The sequence below is a fragment of the Myxocyprinus asiaticus genome, chromosome 6 (genome assembly GCF_019703515.2).
Source record: "Myxocyprinus asiaticus isolate MX2 ecotype Aquarium Trade chromosome 6, UBuf_Myxa_2, whole genome shotgun sequence".
Classification (NCBI taxonomy): domain Eukaryota; kingdom Metazoa; phylum Chordata; class Actinopteri; order Cypriniformes; family Catostomidae; genus Myxocyprinus; species Myxocyprinus asiaticus.
Genome location: NC_059349.1, coordinates 36,984,671 through 37,002,330, shown reverse-complemented (window position 1 = coordinate 37,002,330; position 17,660 = coordinate 36,984,671). Strand labels below are relative to the sequence as shown.

The 17,660-nt window shown below is 37.1% G+C and overlaps 3 protein-coding genes across 7 annotated transcripts; 1 reads left to right on the top strand and 2 right to left on the bottom strand.

The window, feature by feature from the left end:
* The first annotated feature begins 217 nt into the window (after window positions 1-217).
* On the top strand, window positions 218-5,535 carry LOC127442229 (dynein light chain Tctex-type 4-like). 3 transcript variants are annotated; one of them, XM_051700103.1, is made up of 3 exons: window positions 218-312; window positions 2,760-2,837; window positions 3,629-5,535. In XM_051700103.1, the coding sequence occupies exons 1-3, from the start codon at window positions 310-312 to the stop codon at window positions 4,277-4,279; spliced, it is 732 nt and encodes a 243-aa protein (XP_051556063.1). In that variant the 5' UTR covers window positions 218-309; the 3' UTR covers window positions 4,280-5,535. The 3 variants fall into 3 exon arrangements, with proteins under 3 accessions (XP_051556063.1, XP_051556064.1, XP_051556065.1); XM_051700104.1 differs by lacking the exons at window positions 218-312; window positions 2,760-2,837 and adding an exon at window positions 3,026-3,094 and having other exon boundaries at window positions 3,588-5,535; XM_051700105.1 differs by lacking the exons at window positions 218-312; window positions 2,760-2,837 and adding an exon at window positions 3,032-3,086 and having other exon boundaries at window positions 3,588-5,535.
* A 153-nt stretch (window positions 5,536-5,688) lies between these two features.
* LOC127442223 (serine/threonine-protein kinase PLK3-like) lies at window positions 5,689-12,093 on the bottom strand. The gene is made up of 15 exons (XM_051700094.1): window positions 11,789-12,093; window positions 10,763-10,870; window positions 10,538-10,654; window positions 10,317-10,446; window positions 10,120-10,207; window positions 9,934-10,029; window positions 9,576-9,774; window positions 9,241-9,367; window positions 9,030-9,142; window positions 8,390-8,507; window positions 8,020-8,103; window positions 7,730-7,892; window positions 7,359-7,488; window positions 7,135-7,248; window positions 5,689-7,009 (listed from the first exon to the last, which is right to left on the bottom strand). The coding sequence occupies exons 1-15, from the start codon at window positions 11,999-12,001 to the stop codon at window positions 6,812-6,814; spliced, it is 1,998 nt and encodes a 665-aa protein (XP_051556054.1). The 5' UTR covers window positions 12,002-12,093; the 3' UTR covers window positions 5,689-6,811.
* Window positions 12,094-13,037: 944 nt separating this feature from the next.
* On the bottom strand, window positions 13,038-17,448 carry LOC127442233 (calcyclin-binding protein-like). Of its 3 annotated transcripts, none has more exons than XM_051700109.1 (6): window positions 17,282-17,448; window positions 16,744-16,942; window positions 16,525-16,621; window positions 16,183-16,282; window positions 15,969-16,063; window positions 13,038-13,640 (listed from the first exon to the last, which is right to left on the bottom strand). In XM_051700109.1, the coding sequence occupies exons 1-6, from the start codon at window positions 17,297-17,299 to the stop codon at window positions 13,481-13,483; spliced, it is 669 nt and encodes a 222-aa protein (XP_051556069.1). In that variant the 5' UTR covers window positions 17,300-17,448; the 3' UTR covers window positions 13,038-13,480. The 3 variants fall into 3 exon arrangements, with proteins under 3 accessions (XP_051556069.1, XP_051556068.1, XP_051556070.1); XM_051700108.1 differs by having other exon boundaries at window positions 17,213-17,319; XM_051700110.1 differs by lacking the exon at window positions 13,038-13,640 and adding an exon at window positions 13,669-14,974 and having other exon boundaries at window positions 17,213-17,332.
* Between the last annotated feature and the right edge of the window lie 212 nt (window positions 17,449-17,660).

Genomic DNA, 17,660 nt, shown 5'->3' with positions numbered 1-17,660 from the left:
ATTACCCATGACTACACTGGACATCAGCCATATTTGTTGATAAGCAAATCAGGCTTGAGTGGAAGGTTAAAATAAAAGGTTTCCATGACTACAAGTAAGTTAGTGGCAGATAGCCAGCTTCTACAGCTGTCTGTGCGAATGACTGCCTGGCTCGCGGGGTGTTGTTTAGTTTGCCTGTCCGTATAGCCCCTTTGACAATAATTTACAGGGCCAGGGTCCTTTGCTTAGAGAACAGTGCAACGGTGAGAGTGGATCACTTAGTGACAACATTAGTCGAGGAAAGATTCCCTCATCGGAAAACTGGTACTAATGGTATTTATATTTTATTGAGCTCCTAGATGGGTAAGAAAATAATCTGGTGTTATTCATCATCATGATGATACACTGTAAAAGAAAAATCTGTATTTTTGTCTATGTTTACCAGTAAAAATGTATTTACCTTAATTTAATTTAAGATAAAACAAGATTGTGTAAGATAATGATTTTTGAATTTTCTTACTCAATTGGCAAAAAAAAAATTTTTTCTTGCTTTAAGTATAAACCTTACTAAATGTTGTAAGATTTATGCTACAAAAAAAAATAAAAAATAAATAAATAAATAAAAAAAATACCAATGGGTAAATAGAAGAAGAAAAAAAAAAGAAATATTCTCTGAAAACAAATCTTACTGTCTTATGCAACTTTGCTTCTCAAATAAATGCATCTTGTTTTAAGGGTGTTTAGATAATTTACAGCAAAACAATATTTGGTACAACATTTATTTTTTTTACCATATGCCATATACTAAATAGTGTAGATGCTTTTGTAAATGGATGTACTCATCAGAGAAACTTTAAAATACAGTGAAAATCATCTTGGCACTGATTTATGTAAGTTCTCTAACCATATCATCTGACTCAGGAACAATTTTAGCACGTTCTTTCTTGCTGTGAATGGCGTGGAGGCTGACGATAAGAATGTACGAATTAAGATTGATTATGATTTTTTGAGTGTGTTTTACTTGCCATTTGTCTGTTTCTGAGTGAAATAAAAAAGGCATTTAAAATGTTCTTGCTCTGGCAATTGGCGTTTCAAACGCTTTCCATGTGTAATAACAGATCAGACCAGTTATATTTGTGAATCAATGTCACAAAATAAAAATAAAACATTCATAAAAGTAACAAAAGCAAAAGCTCATTCATGTACATTTTTGAAGCCGAGTACAAAAGCAATACACGAACCTAAAACGAATTCATTTTCAGTGTAATTATGGCTGGTTGCTAGTATAAGGTTTGTGTGTGCAATTTTGAATAAAATTGTTTAATTATTTAAAAATTAGACAAAGTCAATACATTTCGAAGAATTTACTACCTTTGCCTGATGAATATTAAATCATATTCTCCATAAAAAGTAACTGTTCTAATTATGAGTATTTTAAAATGTTATTTAATCTAATTACAAGTTCTTGATTGTATGTAACTTCCAGACCTTAATCTGATTACACAATCAAGATAACATGTAATCCATTACTACCCTAGGTCTTGGTTCAAGCAGTGTCTCGAAAACCATTACTTTAATTCTGGGCAAATAACTGTTTCAAATTTAAGCTTATATCCTTTTTATTATAAAGTATTATTAAAATGAGAGAAGAAAAAAAAAAACTCAGCAAAAGGAATTCATTACATTTTTTATGTACGTTATGTATGACTTACGTATGTGCAATTTGTTTTGTGTGTCTTTAACAGATTTTTTTATTTATTTTTTTCAACAAGAATACTTTTTCTGTGCAGGTTGATCAGTACCGAGCATTATATTAAAGGTTTTTTACCTGTATTACTTTACAAAAAACCTTAAGGTTATTGATTTTTTCATTGATTACTGATTTTTGGGCTGTTTTGCTGCACATCATCTTGCAACACATTGAAATTCAGGACTTTAATCTTATCATTTGCTTTCACTGTAAAAATGTAAAGATCCTTGAGGTACCATTTGAGATTTCTCAGAAAGCCACACCAGCGGTAGCCTTTGGAGATCCTTCAGACACCTTTTAATGTTCCTGCTACAAAGACGAGCTTAACCAGCATGCAGTTCCCATGCCTTGTGGTTTATGCTGGTTAGTGCTGCTTTGTTGCTGGACTGGTCTAGCTGGTGGACCACCATAACCATGCTTTTCAACAGCAAAACCTAGTTGGTGAAGCTGGTTGACCAGCATGGTCTTTCTTATGAAGCTGGTTAAGCTAAATTAAAAGCCTGGTAGGGTCACTAGCACACCAGCATCCTTTGCTGGGGCATCAGCACCCAAACACAACACAAGCTGATGACCAGCAATGCTGGTCTTTTGAGAAGGGGCAGCCTCAAATATCCTATTTATGTATTTTAAGATATACTGTACTTCAAGGGCCTCAAAGTCTTTCCTTTATGATGAGGTTACTGAAGGAACCAGGTGCCTGGAGGATATACTGTATGCATGATGTTATATTCATGACTCATGACATTAAGTCACCCTCACAGATCTCTACCCTTGGGTTCTTTGTGACCTACCGATATATTATACATCTTATAAAGTGATTGTGGTTGGACACCCAGTCCATGGTGGGGTAACAAGGTGTAACACTCCATGTGCACACTGTCTGACTAACCAAATTTATGATCCTGTTCTGACTCAGATAAACCTTTATAAGAGGTAGACATATTTATTTTTTTTTGGACCAGAACATGATTTAATTCAAAAACCTGTTCCACTGAGATAGCAACAGTCAACATCTGTGTTTGTGTTATAGGGAAGGGCCATCAGTCTCACACTTGATTGTGACTGTATCAACATTTTGCCTTACCTCTATCACAGAGTTAACCATCAGGTAAGTTGACACTTCTTATACTCAGGTATACTGTTGCCTTAAGTGTGACGATGATGACATTTGCATCATGCACATTACAGAGTGCAAAACGTAACGGCACGCAGAAAACCAAAGAACACTTAATGCACTATACACAAATAACACAAATACACTAAACATTGTATAAATATGTGCAAAAGACATAAAAACAATTTTTGTGTTATTTGTTTAATCTTCTCTGTTTATTGCTGAGATAAACTTCAACTGCAGGTAAGCAGGTAAATATCAATAATTTTAAATCAATTTAATGTAGGACTACACTAAAAAGGGATAGTTCACCCAAAAAAGATAATTCTCTCATCATTTATTCACCCTCATGCAGTCTCAAATATATGACTTGTATGACCTTCTTTCTTCTGTGGAACACAAGTGAAGATATTTGAAGGATGTATGAGGTGTTTTTGTCTGTACAAGGCAAGTCAAAAGAATCCAAAATTTTCAAGCTCCAAAAAGGACATAAAGGCAGCATAAAAGTAATCCATACGACTCGAGTGGTTTAATTCATGTCTTCTAAAGTAATATGATCGCTTTGTTTGTGTTCCGGAGAAGAAAGAAAGTCATGCGAGTTTGAGACGGCATGAGAGTAAATGATGAGATAATTATTATTTTTGGGTGAATTATCCTTTTAAGACTTAAAATGTTAATAATTATGTTCTTAATTACAGGGCTACATTAATCAAAATATTTCAAGAATGATGTGTTTCCTTACAGATTTCATCAGTATGGCCAATCAGCCTCTACCACTGTCTCAGGAAACATTGGCTCAGTTCAATCGTTCCCTGGCCACAGAACCAGGAGCCTCTGGGCCCACGAGGCGACGTATGGGCTCTATCTCTACACGGCGTAGCTCCAAAGACCAGGCCCACCACAGGCCACTGCACCTCAGGGGTGTGACGGGCCCCTCATCTGAGTCATCTTTCCTGAGCCCCAATGTGACCAATTCTCACGTTTCCATTGGTAAGCGGTTCTCCTTTGGGGGATGGCAGCAGGGAGGCAGAGTGAGCTTTTCTGGACTGTACCTCCACCAACCCATCCGGGAGATCTATATGGAGAACACCTACAGAATGGGACCAGAACCAGGGAGCCACTTCAGTGCCAGCAGAACTCAGCAGATCCTAAAGGCTACATTGGACAGTTATTTGGATGGCATATGCTACAATCCTGAAAGTAGTAGCCAGCTCTGTCAAATGTTGGCAGATCTAGTGCTTAGTAAGCTGAAAGATGACAACCCGCCCCGCTATAAACTTGTGTGTCAGGTAGTGGTTGGGCAGAGCAGTAAACAAGGAATAAGGATTGCCAGCCGTAGCTTGATCAACTCCAACACTGACAGCTACACATCTGCTGTTTTCCAAAACCACTCAATATTTGCTGTGGCTATAGTACATGGTGTGTATTGTGAATGAGGGTACTAATAACCACCAATCAAAATCCATAATTAGGTTTTCAACACATTTAAACAATGATTTTCTATGATTTTTACAGTTGTTCATGATAACTGGATATTCATTTAAAAAATTTTTTTATAAAGATTGCACACAAAAAGCTTTCTAGACAGTATATATATATATATATATATATACACACAGTGCTGGTAGTAGTGAATTACATGTAATCTGGATTATGTAATCAGATTACAAAAATCAAGTACTCAATTAAATTAAATTACATTTTAATATACTCACATTTAGATTAGTTACTTTTTTTAATAGATTACATATTAATTTATTGATCGCTCTAATTCTTCTTTTTTCAATTTTTTTGCATACAGCTGATAAATGTTTATTAAGTCTTTAAGTGTTTTCGAATGGAGTGGAATTGCACACACAGACCTGATACTAGCCATCAGCCATAATTCAGGGTTGCTGCAGAGTTTTTAAAGTCAAATTTAAGACTTTAAGATCTTTTTTCAGTCCTGAACAAATAAAAATAAAATTGCATGTCCATACCACAACCAACACAAACTCAAAATAATTTATCACATATTATTTTACTTAAACAGGCTGAGGCACACATTCAACACAGCCTTCCCACCTTATCAGCATAACAGAGTATCTGCAAGTTTAAAATCCTCTGCAAATTAGAGGTCGACCAATATTGGATTGTGCGGATGCGGTTATGTTTTGAAATAAATACATTTACAGTAATTCGCTTTTGTGACAAATTCTGAGATGTTTATTCACAGATAACTGATCTGATCGGTTACCACACATGGATGCTGTTTGTTATGCCAAAATCAAAGTGAGAACATTTTAAGTGCCTATTTATCTATATTTTGATCCATTAAGCTTTATTTTTTATACATTTAAGCAACTACATGTCTAAATGGTACACACTTAGACTAAAATGCAACAAAAATCAGGTTAGTAATTCAAAAGCATTCAGATTAGATTGCTTTAAAAATGTGATCCAAGAGATTACATTACTGACTACAGTTTAAGTAATGTGGTACTGTTACAAGTTACAATTCAGAAGCAATCTACCCAGAACTGTGTATACAGTATACTTTGTAAAGAGCAGATCACTAGAAAAAAAAATTATATTCACTTTTCAAATTTCAATGTCTCTGATTTTTTTCCATGACTTTCCAAGTCACTCATGATTACTTTAGAATGATTTTGAAAAAGCTGATAACTACAAAAACATAGAAAATTCCATGACTTTCCCAGGCCTAGAAACCACACAATTTTAATTTGCCTCCCATTGCAATTGTCATTTCCAGGGTTTCCACAACTCTGGGACCTCTTTCTCATTTACTTTATACCTTTAAAATGTAAACAAATGAAGGTTTTAAATTTAAAATGGGGCACACAGATTTACATTTTTCAATAAACTTTATTCCCCCCCACTCTCCAAATACATAAAGTGATCATTCTGAACATTTCCCAGTGTTGACACCATACAATTGTTACATTAATAAATTAAAAAAAAAATAAATAGAACATATGCCACAATGAATTATAATTATACTAGTTAGGATTTGTCTGAGAGGATAATGGCTTTCACAATGTTGGCATTGTGTACACTTAACACTTACAGCCAGAGTCACAGTTTTGAGGACATTTGTTACGGTGGAGCATGTAAAGTAAACAAAGCTGGAGGCACACTGAATACATAGTCTTTTTTTCTCAAGTACAGACATTAAGGATATAATACCTTTTAAGAGCAAAAAGCTTATCAGGTGTGTATTTGTAGTGTTTATTCCCCCACTCCTGTCTAATCACTTGGAAAACCAAATTGAAACCGATATGAAGACTGTATGTAAAGCCCATCTTCATTCCCTTTGTGACTTCAGCTTGAGATGCAGAAGGCCATTATTGCACAGAGGAATCCATCAGCAAGGCACTTTAGTCACTCCCACCCAACTGCTCCTTTATGAATTACAGTTTGTTCAACAGCCATCCTCAGCCATTCACCTCTGCCATCTTTAAAACTAATCTCTTAAAAAGAATAACCTTTTGGTGTTTTATAGCTCTTCATGTTGGATGTGTACTACTTCGTGAAATAAAATGTCTTTATATAAAAAAAAAAAAAAAAAAAAAAAAAAATATTCCAAGTGATCAAGCATAAAAAGCAAAGACCATCTTGCACAGTGTTTTGAACACTGCGAGACAAGCTAGTCAATTAAGAACCCCGTGAGCCATCTGCACTTCAGTCCAGCTAAAAAACAGGCTCAAATTTTGGTTGTGCACACTGTGAGTCAAGCTCGTAGTGATACTGTTGGTGTAGGCTGAGTTGCAAAATGAAGAAAACAAAAACAGTGCACCATAGTTCAAAGAGGCCAGCCAATGGCCAAGGACAGGAGATCTTCGTGGCAACGTGGAAGCTACCCCTGATTTCTTTGTCTTTAGTCCTTTTTTATTGCTTCCAAAACAGAAGCAGTAAGCAGCAAGTCGTAATACAAAGCGGAACGGTGGTTCCGCGGGTTTGAAGAGTTTTTATGCGTTGGTGTAGTGCTGTAGAAGCTGTACCACATAATGTAGGCGCTGCCGTAGTTCTGAAGAGCAGCCACATTCGGAAAGCACACTCAGAGGGTAGGAGTAAGAGACACGGTCCTTGCTAATGTAAGTCAGCAGGTATGAGTGCTCAGAGGACTTGCTAAGGATTATCTTTGTGTGATCGGTGTAAAAATTGACCTGTCATGGCAAGAGATTAAAGAAAATATTAAGAATAGACAATGACCAAGCCATCCAAACCAAATGGTCATAACCACAAAATTGTCAATGTTTCATTTGTCATTCCTGGGAGATCAGGACCTTACCTGTAGGGTTCTGTTGTCAAAGAGCATGACTAAGGCGTGGTCAGTTTTAATCCACTGCAGCAGTAATGGGGAAGACCTTGGAGGTGGCTGGTCCTCACTGTTGACATCTCCACCCTTGAGAAGAAAAACAACTTTAGTTTAGCTTTGAGTTGCTTTGTTTAAAATGAATGGATTTGAAGGCCAAGAATATCTGTACCAGTTAAGTTCTGGACTTGATCACTTACCTCCATCAGGTTCTGCTCCATGTAGTTAGCCATCAAATCCACTATGTGTTTTTGATTCTGGAGCTTCTCTGGTAAAGCATCAGCAGGGAACGTAAAGTGTTTGTTGTTTGTCAGACAGTACCGTATAGTCCTTTGGAAGAATAGAAGCATAGGAGAATTAGAATACACAGATCACTAGAATTTCACAGATGAAGAAAAGCTACTTAATACAAATGTTCAAAGACTGACCACCATAGTTATTTTGAGACTCTGTAAATGGTAAATCTCTCTATGTGGGTCAATCAGATCTCAGTCCAAAGGCTTTTTCTGACAAATGCCAAAAGCATTTAGAGGCTCATTAAAAAGAGGAGAAAAAAAGCAAGCCTTCTAACCTTTGCTGGTTACACAAGCTCAGATGAGTGCCTTCATTGAAGAGTACACCAACATTTTGATTGGATAGTTGGTAGCCAAAGCCATACTTGTTGGAGTAATCCACCCACTTGGTTACCCAGATGAAGGGCTTTGGTTTAGAAAGGCAGGGTGGGTTTCTAGAGGCTGAAGAGGAAAGGAAAATATTTGAATAAGTAGAGTCAATGGCTACAGAGTAAACCAATTTGGAAAAAAAAAAAAAAAAAAAGTGCCTTTTCACCAGTGTGACTGTGAGCAGAGTGTGGGAACAAACCTGCTGGCATGGAAGACAAGCAGCTGTTGAGAACCTTCATGGCAGACTCCGCTACAGCAGCAGGGGCAGGGATGTCTTCACAAGCTGAGGAAAAAGCAAAAAGAATAAACTAAGATTTTAAGACTTAAAGTGCAGCAAATGAAGACCAAGGCGCCACACAAAAAATATATGATGGGTAAAAATGTCAAGTCAACTTGTGCCTAAACTCTTTCAAAAATACATTTATAAAGTCAAGATGTTTTTAGAGAAACTTAAATGGTGGCCTCTTAATGCCTGGGGTTTGAGCCCAAAATAAAATACGCAGCACACATACACATGCAAATAATTTTCTGTTGCAGGTCTAGGCAAATTAACTTCAATGGTCCCTTACCATCAGTGCTACTGGCGACGGTGCCTTTGAAGGAACGTGACGCAGACTTCCTGGACTCCTCCTCTGCTGGGGTGTCCAGAGGTCCAGAGCTTGCCAGCTGAACTGTGGGTGAAGTGGCCTGAAAATCAAGAGGGGAAGGATCACATTAACAACAAAGAAAAGGAAATGTAGGCATTTGAAAAGCTCTTCAACACAAACTAACTCTACTAAGACTATACAATATAATTAAAATTCTCTTGAAGCCAATAAAAATAACTTGTTTTTCCAATCATAAATTACCTCCTTGGACTGAGAATTAAGCATTTCAGTATGTGCTGTGGATAATCAGGCTAAACTGAAGCTCTATTTGTGATTTTGATCAATTAGGAACTCCCCACAGACTACATGGGTTTGCTTTTGGTCAGTACTGACAGAGTTAATCTAAGACATTCAGCACAATAGCTAGACTATTGCACTGTATCTACAGCAGCTTCCACAACACGTCCCCTCTGAGCCAACTTTAGCCATGCTGCAACAGCAGACATGGCTTTCTACGACAACTCTTGAGTCAGCCACTGAGCAGAAGTTCAGAGTCAGTGCAGCGGTTCTATTAATACACACCACTACAGAGTGGACACCACTTAACAAAACGCAAGATTACCTCATTCACTCCCATTGTCTTGTAGCTCATCTGCCGACCAATGGAGTGCTTCACCATGCCCGACACCAGTTTTGAAATGTCATCTTTCTCCTCACAAGGAGTCTTCTCACCAGCTGAAATGACATTTTGAATTATTAATGGGATTCTTGAGAAATATAAATTTGACTGCAAATGTTTTAAATAGACAGCAGGGTGTCAAGTAAGTAAATACTTTTGGATTTTTTCTTGCCAAAGAGGCTCTTGGCCACCTTGGTGAAGAACTTCTTGGCAGGACTAGGTGGATTCAGCTCAGGCACCATCACGCAGCTGCTTGGGGGAAGTTTTTCTGGGGTGAAGCTCTGAGAGGGGAAGGAGTAGGTGGATTGTGGGAAAAAAAAAAAAAAAAAAAAAAAAAAAAGATTTGAAGATTGCAGAAATGAAATAAGCAACTGGCCAAGAACAAAGTAAACCTTTAAGATCAGCTTATTTAAGGCCACTGTGTAAATGCTTTGAAAGCTGATGAAAGACTTGGTCTAAGTGTTTCCTTTAATATTAAATGACACCAACCTTTGTGAAATACTCATGGGCCAGTATCTGGTCCAGAGTAAGGCGGTCCGCCGGTTTTTTCTGTAGGACTGCAGAGATCAGCTTCTGTGCGGCCGGAGTGAGGGATGGAGGAAGGCTGTATTTCACTTCCTTAATACATTTGTAGGTCTCTTTCAAGTCTAAGGTTTCAAAAGGTGGATTTCCACATAGGAGTGTGTACCTAATTACACAAAACAAAAGCTTGTCGTCAAGACTACCTACCACCAGATCTGAAGCATCATAAATCAAGTTTTCATTATGGGCTTTCCATAATATAAAAAGCAAATTAACAACCATAAACCAGTAGCGATATCATTGCATTTTGATAAGACCGACTTACATTACGCAACCCAGCGACCAAACATCTGACTCCGTCCCATGTCCTTGTCTGTTTAAGACTTCTGGTGCCAGGTAGTTTGGGGTTCCACAGATGGTTCTATGGAATAATATTTTATGTTAGCACATGGATTTGCTCTTTAGTTGAATTGCTCTGAAGGTTACTGATGATGAAGGCAGGCAAACTCACTTCTTCCTTTGCTCAACTGTCTCCAACTTCGCTGCCAGCCCAAAATCTCCTAATCTCAACTCCATGTTCTCATTCACGAAAAAATTTCCTGCAAAAACAAACAGCCATGATGTCAGCATTTTAAGATGAAACAATCTGAATTTAATGGATGTCACAAAATGGCAGATTTTACATTAGGATGAACTAACAAAACGTACCTAATTTGAGGTCTCTGTGGAGGATGCCTTTGTTGTGGAGGTATTTAAGTGCGGATATGATCTGTCTGAGGTAGTAACGGACTTCAGGGTCTGTCAACGTATGTCTTGCTTTCCAAATGTGTGCTAAAGACTGTAATTATTAAGCACAGGATTAGATTCAGTGCCTATTGTTCACCACAGGGAATATGAGAGTGAGCTCAAATCTCAGAAAAGCAACTCACCTTTCTGCTGCAAAGTTCCAGGAAGATGTAAATGTTGTCTTGGTCTTCGAAATGATGAGAGAACTTCACCACATGCTTGTGTTGGAGGCTTTTGTGAAGCTCTATTTCATTAATGATCTGCGGGACAATGAATGGAGAAAATGTTAGAGATGCAGCTACAAACGTGACCATGATCCGGTGACATCTACATGTACTTGTAGGTGAACTCTGCCATTATGCATTTACCTTGTCTTTCTGGTGAGGCTTTGAGACTCTGCTCTGAGGAATAACCTTGACTGCATACATCTTGTTGTTGGCCAGATCTGTCATTTCATAGCATCGTGCAAAACCACCCTAAAAGGCAAAATCAAGTGTTATTAAAATTAAACAGTCAACAAGACAAAATGCTGCAGTAACATCTCAATGTGAAGATCACAAAATGTTGGGCTGCAGGTGTCTGCGCAACAGTCTCTAAACTGGAGGAACAAGGAGGTTTCAATAACTGCCTACGAAACAGCATCTTTGGGCATTTTAGGTGCGTCAGTGTGTGTAAAAAGGTCTATAATGTCGACAGAAATAAGGTCTAGGTTTTTAGACAGCCAAAATGTTCCAGCACATGTACAAAGGAATGACGTATTTATTTCCCACTCGACCAACCCCTCCTTACAGCATCAAAAAATAATGCACTTTGAAATATGGGCTTTGAACAGTGAGACTTTTAATAATTGGTTGGTCTCATTAAAATGAGAGCCTAGTTTTGTATACACGAGATGGGAACTGAGACAGAGGGTTCATTGGCTACGTTGACCATGAGCAATGCAGCATTGCTGCCATTCACTCATTCATCTTTTCATAGCATCAAATCACAAAATAATTTAAAACGGGAACTTGTATTAGTCTATTAAAAACACAAATCAATTCAATCCCAAACTCCAAGACGGTCAATGCAGAAATGATATGAAACTGGCTCCATGTTTGAAACAAACATAGGATTCATCGCAAGAAAACCCAGTAGGTATATTCGAGAACACAGACAGGTCGGGTTGCGGTCCAGTGGCTCTGGTGCATCCATTCATCACACAATACCAAAAGGAACCCATACGAGTATGCACGAGACAAGCACGAGAGCACACTGTTCACGTTTGAGGACATCAAGGAACGTGATTTAAAAAGCATGCAGTGACCGAATCCTAACTAATTAACATTTAAAATGACAAAGTCCTTCTGAAAAGATCAGTTCCGATTAGAAGTGTTAATATAAACGAGCGGTACCTTTCCCAAAAGCTTTCCTTTACAGTACGACCTCCCAGTCTTGGCGTCAACCACCACCTGCGCGAGCTCCGTCTTAACGTGTTCAGATTTACTCCGGTTCGGTTTGGCTGGCGGTTGAGCCGCCTGAGGACGGTCCAGGGACGGTTTGATCAAATCCGTATTCATCATTTTACAGGAAAGACGCTGCGCGGTGGAAAAACAGGCAGGATCCATTCATTAATAGAGATCCTTCGCCCTAGAATAAACTCCTTATGTCAAGTCCAAATGTCAGTCAGCGACGTTCTTTAGTCATATGAGCTAACATGCTCAGACGCTGCAGTATATAAACTATTAGTGACGTCATTGGGCATAGGCGGGACGATGGGCGGGGACGGCTGGAAAAAACGAAAGTGGTTGGCTGGTTAAAACTCAATCAAAGATCATAGCGACGCATCTGAAAGCGCTGTAGAAAAGTGAATGAAAACTCCATCTTCTTCTGCTCTTGAGTTAACACGTCTCACACACGCTGTCGTTCAGAAATCTCCAGTAAACTCGTAATCTCTTTTAAACGAATACATCATTCAATCACGGTTGACACGATTATGGGCCTTCGGCTGACTCGATCAATAACTGTATTTCTTTCTTATGTGTTTAGGGTTTTTATCATGGAATATATGCTTTAAATAATTTTAATATGTGAATGATTTTTTTTTTTTTAGCATTCTGAATTTGGCGTTACACCATTTACTATGGCCCAAGTGTAAAGTTATGCAATTCTGCTTGAAGGTTCATATACGTTTTCACTATGCAGACCTACATAAATAATACACTACGCGAAACAAAATACAGATACGACACGACTGTTGTAGAATTTAATGTAACACTTTATTATATAAGATACTGTATTATTCAGAGTGAAATTAACAATTCTAGATTTAATCTACTCTGGATTTACATCATGAGGATTGAAGGTGTCGAAATGACGTCAGTGTTGAACGTCTGTACAGAATTGAACTGGAAAAACTAGTGGTCTTTAGCGCCCCCTTGTGGGCAAGCCGTATACGCACACTGGGCAATAATTCTGAAACATCAGCAATAATAAATACATGCATTCTTGCGTAAATTGTCCTTTTTAATCGAATGCGTCCATTTACGTTAATTTAAACTATAAACTCGTTCTTCATGAATAAGGCTCACTATGTCATCTAACAAAGGCTGTTTTTTTTTCTGCGAGTCGTTACCATATTAAAATAATAACAATCAACACTGATTTTCTTTGTGTGCAGAGTTTATTTCACACAGTTTAGATAATGTGTGTTCCCGGCGTGATCAGTTATGCACCAGATATGTTCTGCAATCCCACAACACAACCATGCAAGTCAGCAAAATGTAATTATATAAACATGGATCATTAGGCACATAAAAAAAAAAAAATCTGGAATAATATCAATGCATGTTCCACTGTCAAGGTAAACAGAAGTGCAAGGATATGATTGTTTGCAAAAATCAAGAAACACTTTGTCAACTTGCATACAAATGCAGCATATTAAACCTCAAAATTAAACCTGTACAAATGACAGCAGGAATGGAAACACTTATCTTTCATTAACAGCCAAGTCCAACTGGAATACATTACAAAAAAGCATAAAATAATTCTAATAAACTGGAATGACACAGCATGGGTGGTTCAATGTAAAAGATGAAAGAGTGGACTCAGAGGTCAAAATCATCTCCTTTGGCCTTCTTCTCCTGAGACTCACACCACGCCTTATTGATAGTGCGCTTCATCTCATCATCTCCCTCACTGTAGATCTTCTGCAGCATGCTCATCAGCCCCTCACTTGGATCAGCATTATCATTCATGTTAGGTTTACTAAAACAGATAAGTTACAATGTAAACATTAGTTGTGGACACAAATTAAGTATAATGTTGAACAGATTACTGATGTCCCGTACTGACATCCATGTGTTTCACTGTTAATGTACAGATGATATCAAGCTGGACAAGTTACTAACATGATACTAGTGCTGATAAACAACCATTAGGGTTCCCACACATTTTAACCTACAAAAACCTATGACTTTTCCAGTTATTAACTTTTTGTAAAATCAAGTGGATTCAGACTGATTTGGTAATGAATCCTGCAGAGCAATTTATGAACCATTTGACAGATTCTTTGAAAATAATCACCTCAAAAGAATGACTCTAACAAATCAGACATATCTATGGCTTGCAAGTACAGTGAATTCCAGTGTAGATATTCACCCATTATGAAGTTGCATCTAAAGGTGCACCACAATGTTAATATATATATATATATATATATATAAACAAACAATTATATTAACACTTATATTGTGTTCATTTGACTTTTCTTCTGAAAACTGTAGTTTATTTCATCTAGTTGGAATAAAATTCCATGACTTCGTTCACACAGGGCATCTGAACACACATTTTTTTATTATAACATTATTTAGAAACACATTTTAATAACATTTTATTGGTTTTATTTCACTTTGTTACATCTGTGGTATTCCCGGTCTAAAATGACCAGCCATGGGAAATGAATGGATTAGACTTCAAAATAGTAAGTGTTCAGGAGCATCCCAGTCCTTTAGATGAGCACATATGTGGATGTGTATTAAAAAAGCACCTATTATGGTTTTTCAAATATGATCTTTCATGTAGTGTGTTATATAGCTGTTTGTGAATGTAAAAAAGTCTGCGAAGTTTCAAAAATCAAAGTGCAGGAAATATGGAGTTACTGACTCCATAAAGAAAGAACCGATTCTGAACACCTGAAACGAGTCGTTAGTAATTCCAGACTTAATTCCTGTACTAACCAATGTAATTTGGTAACAAAAAACCCGCCTCTGGTCTGTTTACACGTACAGCCAGTGCACGCTGTTAGCCTGTTAGCTGTTAACCTCTGCTAACCGGCTAACTCACATTATTGTCAAACTACATATAAACGTAACACTCAGAAATGTCCTGTTCTCATCGTGCTTGTGATGGTGGTTTGGGTTGATCTTCCGATGTATCACTGTCGGACTCGGGTTCAAGTTGGCAAGGTAAAACAGAATTTTTTTCAGATGGAGCTGAAACTCGGATATGGTAGTGGGCGTTTCCTTTCCGACACGCGCTGTAAGTGGTAGACCAATCACAACAGACTGGGACATCTGACCAATCAGAGCAGATTAGGCTTTCTGAAAGGAGGAGTTTATAATGAATCCTTTAGAACGGATCATTGAAGGAGTCGTTTTTGACACTGGGAAAAAAAAGGTAATGCTGCAATTTAAATTATGAGCAAATTAAAGTGTTTTTTGACCTTGGATGCATGTAAATCTATTGTATGAGACCTTTAAAACAAAATTAGGCATGTTTAAAAACCATAATAGGTGTACTTTAAACACACAAAGCCCTCTTGGGATAGGGATAATCGCTTTAAGTTACAGTATGTCTTTGTTTATATGTATGTTTTAAGAATAAGGAGAAATGTGACAAAAAGACACTCCTGTTTATTATATTGATGTGTGTCAGTGGGAATTTCATACACTAATAGCCTACTCACTGCAGTTTCGCCTCTGAGTGAAACAAATTTGCTCCTTGCATTTTACTAAGACCTTTATTGAGACCTTTCCAACGATGTATAACACGGCTTTCTCATGTTTTTACCAACTATGAATATAATTGTTGTTATAAATTATAAAGAGAGTTCTAATTTGTCAGCAAATTAAAAATAATTATTTAAGAATTGGTAGGATCAGCTATATGCATAGTAATGTCCAGATTCTAAGCTTTAAAATTACACATATTTTGTTTAGATCAAGCAAGTGGTTAATAATTTATTACATAATTTATGTATTATTTTCTACAGGGAGTGCTCCCTACTACCTTTTAAAACTCAGTTCAATGAATCCTTCTATCAATATAATATAATATATATATATATATAGAACATAATTACTAAAAAAGATGATGACAAAAAGATCTAATGCAACATCTTGGGATAATGTATGCAATATTAGATATTTATTAACAATTTAAGTGGGCCGGTCATTTTTGACCAGGAACACAAAAGGTGTTGGCACAAATGAACACAACACAACATTTTTATAAATACATTTGCAGAATCACATATAAAATCCAGCTGTATATGAATAGAAAATTAAAGTGTGTGTGTGTGTGTGCTATACTCACTCTTTCTCTTTAGCCTGTTTTTCTACTTGTGTCAAACAGTCCCATTTTTTTGATGCCTTCTTCTTGCACATGACCAGGACCATGTCTGTTTTAATCTATAAACAAATCAAAATAAGTCTTTTTATCCATCTGCTAATTTTATCCAGAAAACAAATCGATTTATCTATCAACTATATATAAAATTATATCATCAACATATGTGGAGGCGACTAACCTTTTTACTGCTCTCCGCTATGACAATCGGACATAAAAGGTTGTTGACTGTCATTTGATGGTTCTTTTTATCCAGATCTTTGACAAGAAGATTGAAACCTCTGTACAGACAGAAGAGCAGTCTTTACAGTACATTATTGACCATAACGATGAGATTGAGAGTTTTAAACATGGCTAAGACTGTACAAACTGATGATGGGCAAAAGCAAACTAGCACCACAATAAGCAAGCAACATGTTTTTCTGACTTTTATCCTAGCAAAACAATCGACACATCAATAAAATTCACCAAATCAACAAAGATCAAACCAAATTCTACAGATATTGAATATGTGAGACCATACCTCTCTGTGAAGCTGACCTCAACATTTTCAGCTGGAATTGAATGCACTCCTTTTAGTGTGATGTAGATTTTGACAAATTTGTCAGATTGGTCCCATCCTAACAGAAAAACATATAATGAAACATATAATTAAAGGCACTCTCATTGAACAAAGTAAATGCAAAGTTGCTGATTGGTGGAGCAGGTCACTGACCATGCATAACATGAGGCATGAACTCACCATAATTATTAATTTTGACTGTGTATCCTTTAAGTGTTGTATCAGTCCCAGAGTCTTTTTTGGCTTGCTGCTGTCGTTTCTGTGTGAGCTCATTCTCTATCTTCTTCTGCTCTTGTGTTAACACGCCTCTCACACGCTGTCGTTCACATTTCTCCAGTAAACTCGTAACCTCTTTTAAATCATTCTCAAGACCGCTGATCTGAAGACAAATGAAATCTGACATCAAGTTCAGCAACATGCTTAGCCTACATCATCTTCAATTTACACAAGTGAGATCGGTCAGGGAGAATGTTGACACTCATTTGGCAGCTTAATAATGACACTGTAAAATACGCTAATAAAATCTGAGTTTCACTCATATATATATATATATATATATATATATATATATATATATGATGTATTAACCCAATGCATGTGGCTTACGCAGTACAATGAAGACAATAGCTGGAAGACTAGCTATACATACTTTTATTGCATCAAATGCATGGACCATTAAAAAAAAAAAAAAAAAAAAAAAAAAAACCGTCAATTATACCAGTTCATTGATTTCCATCGCTGCGTATATCCTTTAGAACCCTTAAGAAAAAGCCCGCTCAGTATTTAGTGAACTCCGCTATTGAGTGAGCTGCTTCATGAGACGATGACATGCGGCGAAGCGCTGTTTCTAGAAGGATTCTTACTTCCGTATTATGTAATGTCAAAATAACAGTCCTAACAGCCGTCTGGGTACCGGAAGTAATTTTCCCATTCAATTTTTCCATAGGCTTTTCATAAAATCCTTCATAAAGGAGTTCTAAGACATGAGCCAAACCAACCATCTCCGAGGTGAATCGCAACATTACAAACTTTAAAGCAAATAAGTATTTGAAAATTGGACAAAAAGATAAAGGTGCAAGACTGTGTACTCACCGTCT

Bases quoted from the DNA above. Each gene is read 5' to 3' on its own strand.
- LOC127442229 (XM_051700103.1), top strand. The intron at 2,838-3,628 runs GTAAGTTGACAC...CCACTGTCTCAG, and splicing joins ATCACAGAGTTAACCATCAG to GAAACATTGGCTCAGTTCAA.
- LOC127442233 (XM_051700108.1), bottom strand. From the start codon at position 17,239: ATGGTCCATGCATTTGATGCAATAAAA. The intron at 16,943-17,212 runs GTATGTATAGCT...ATTTGTCTTCAG, and splicing joins ATGCATTTGATGCAATAAAA to ATCAGCGGTCTTGAGAATGA. The intron at 16,064-16,182 runs GTTAGTCGCCTC...ATTTGTTTATAG, and splicing joins TAGCGGAGAGCAGTAAAAAG to ATTAAAACAGACATGGTCCT.
- LOC127442223 (XM_051700094.1), bottom strand. From the start codon at position 12,001: ATGGATCCTGCCTGTTTTTCCACCGCGCAGCGTCTTTCCTGTAAAATG. The intron at 10,447-10,537 runs GTGAGTTGCTTT...TAATAATTACAG, and splicing joins TGGAACTTTGCAGCAGAAAG to TCTTTAGCACACATTTGGAA. The intron at 9,143-9,240 runs GTATTTACTTAC...ATGTCATTTCAG, and splicing joins TGGCAAGAAAAAATCCAAAA to CTGGTGAGAAGACTCCTTGT.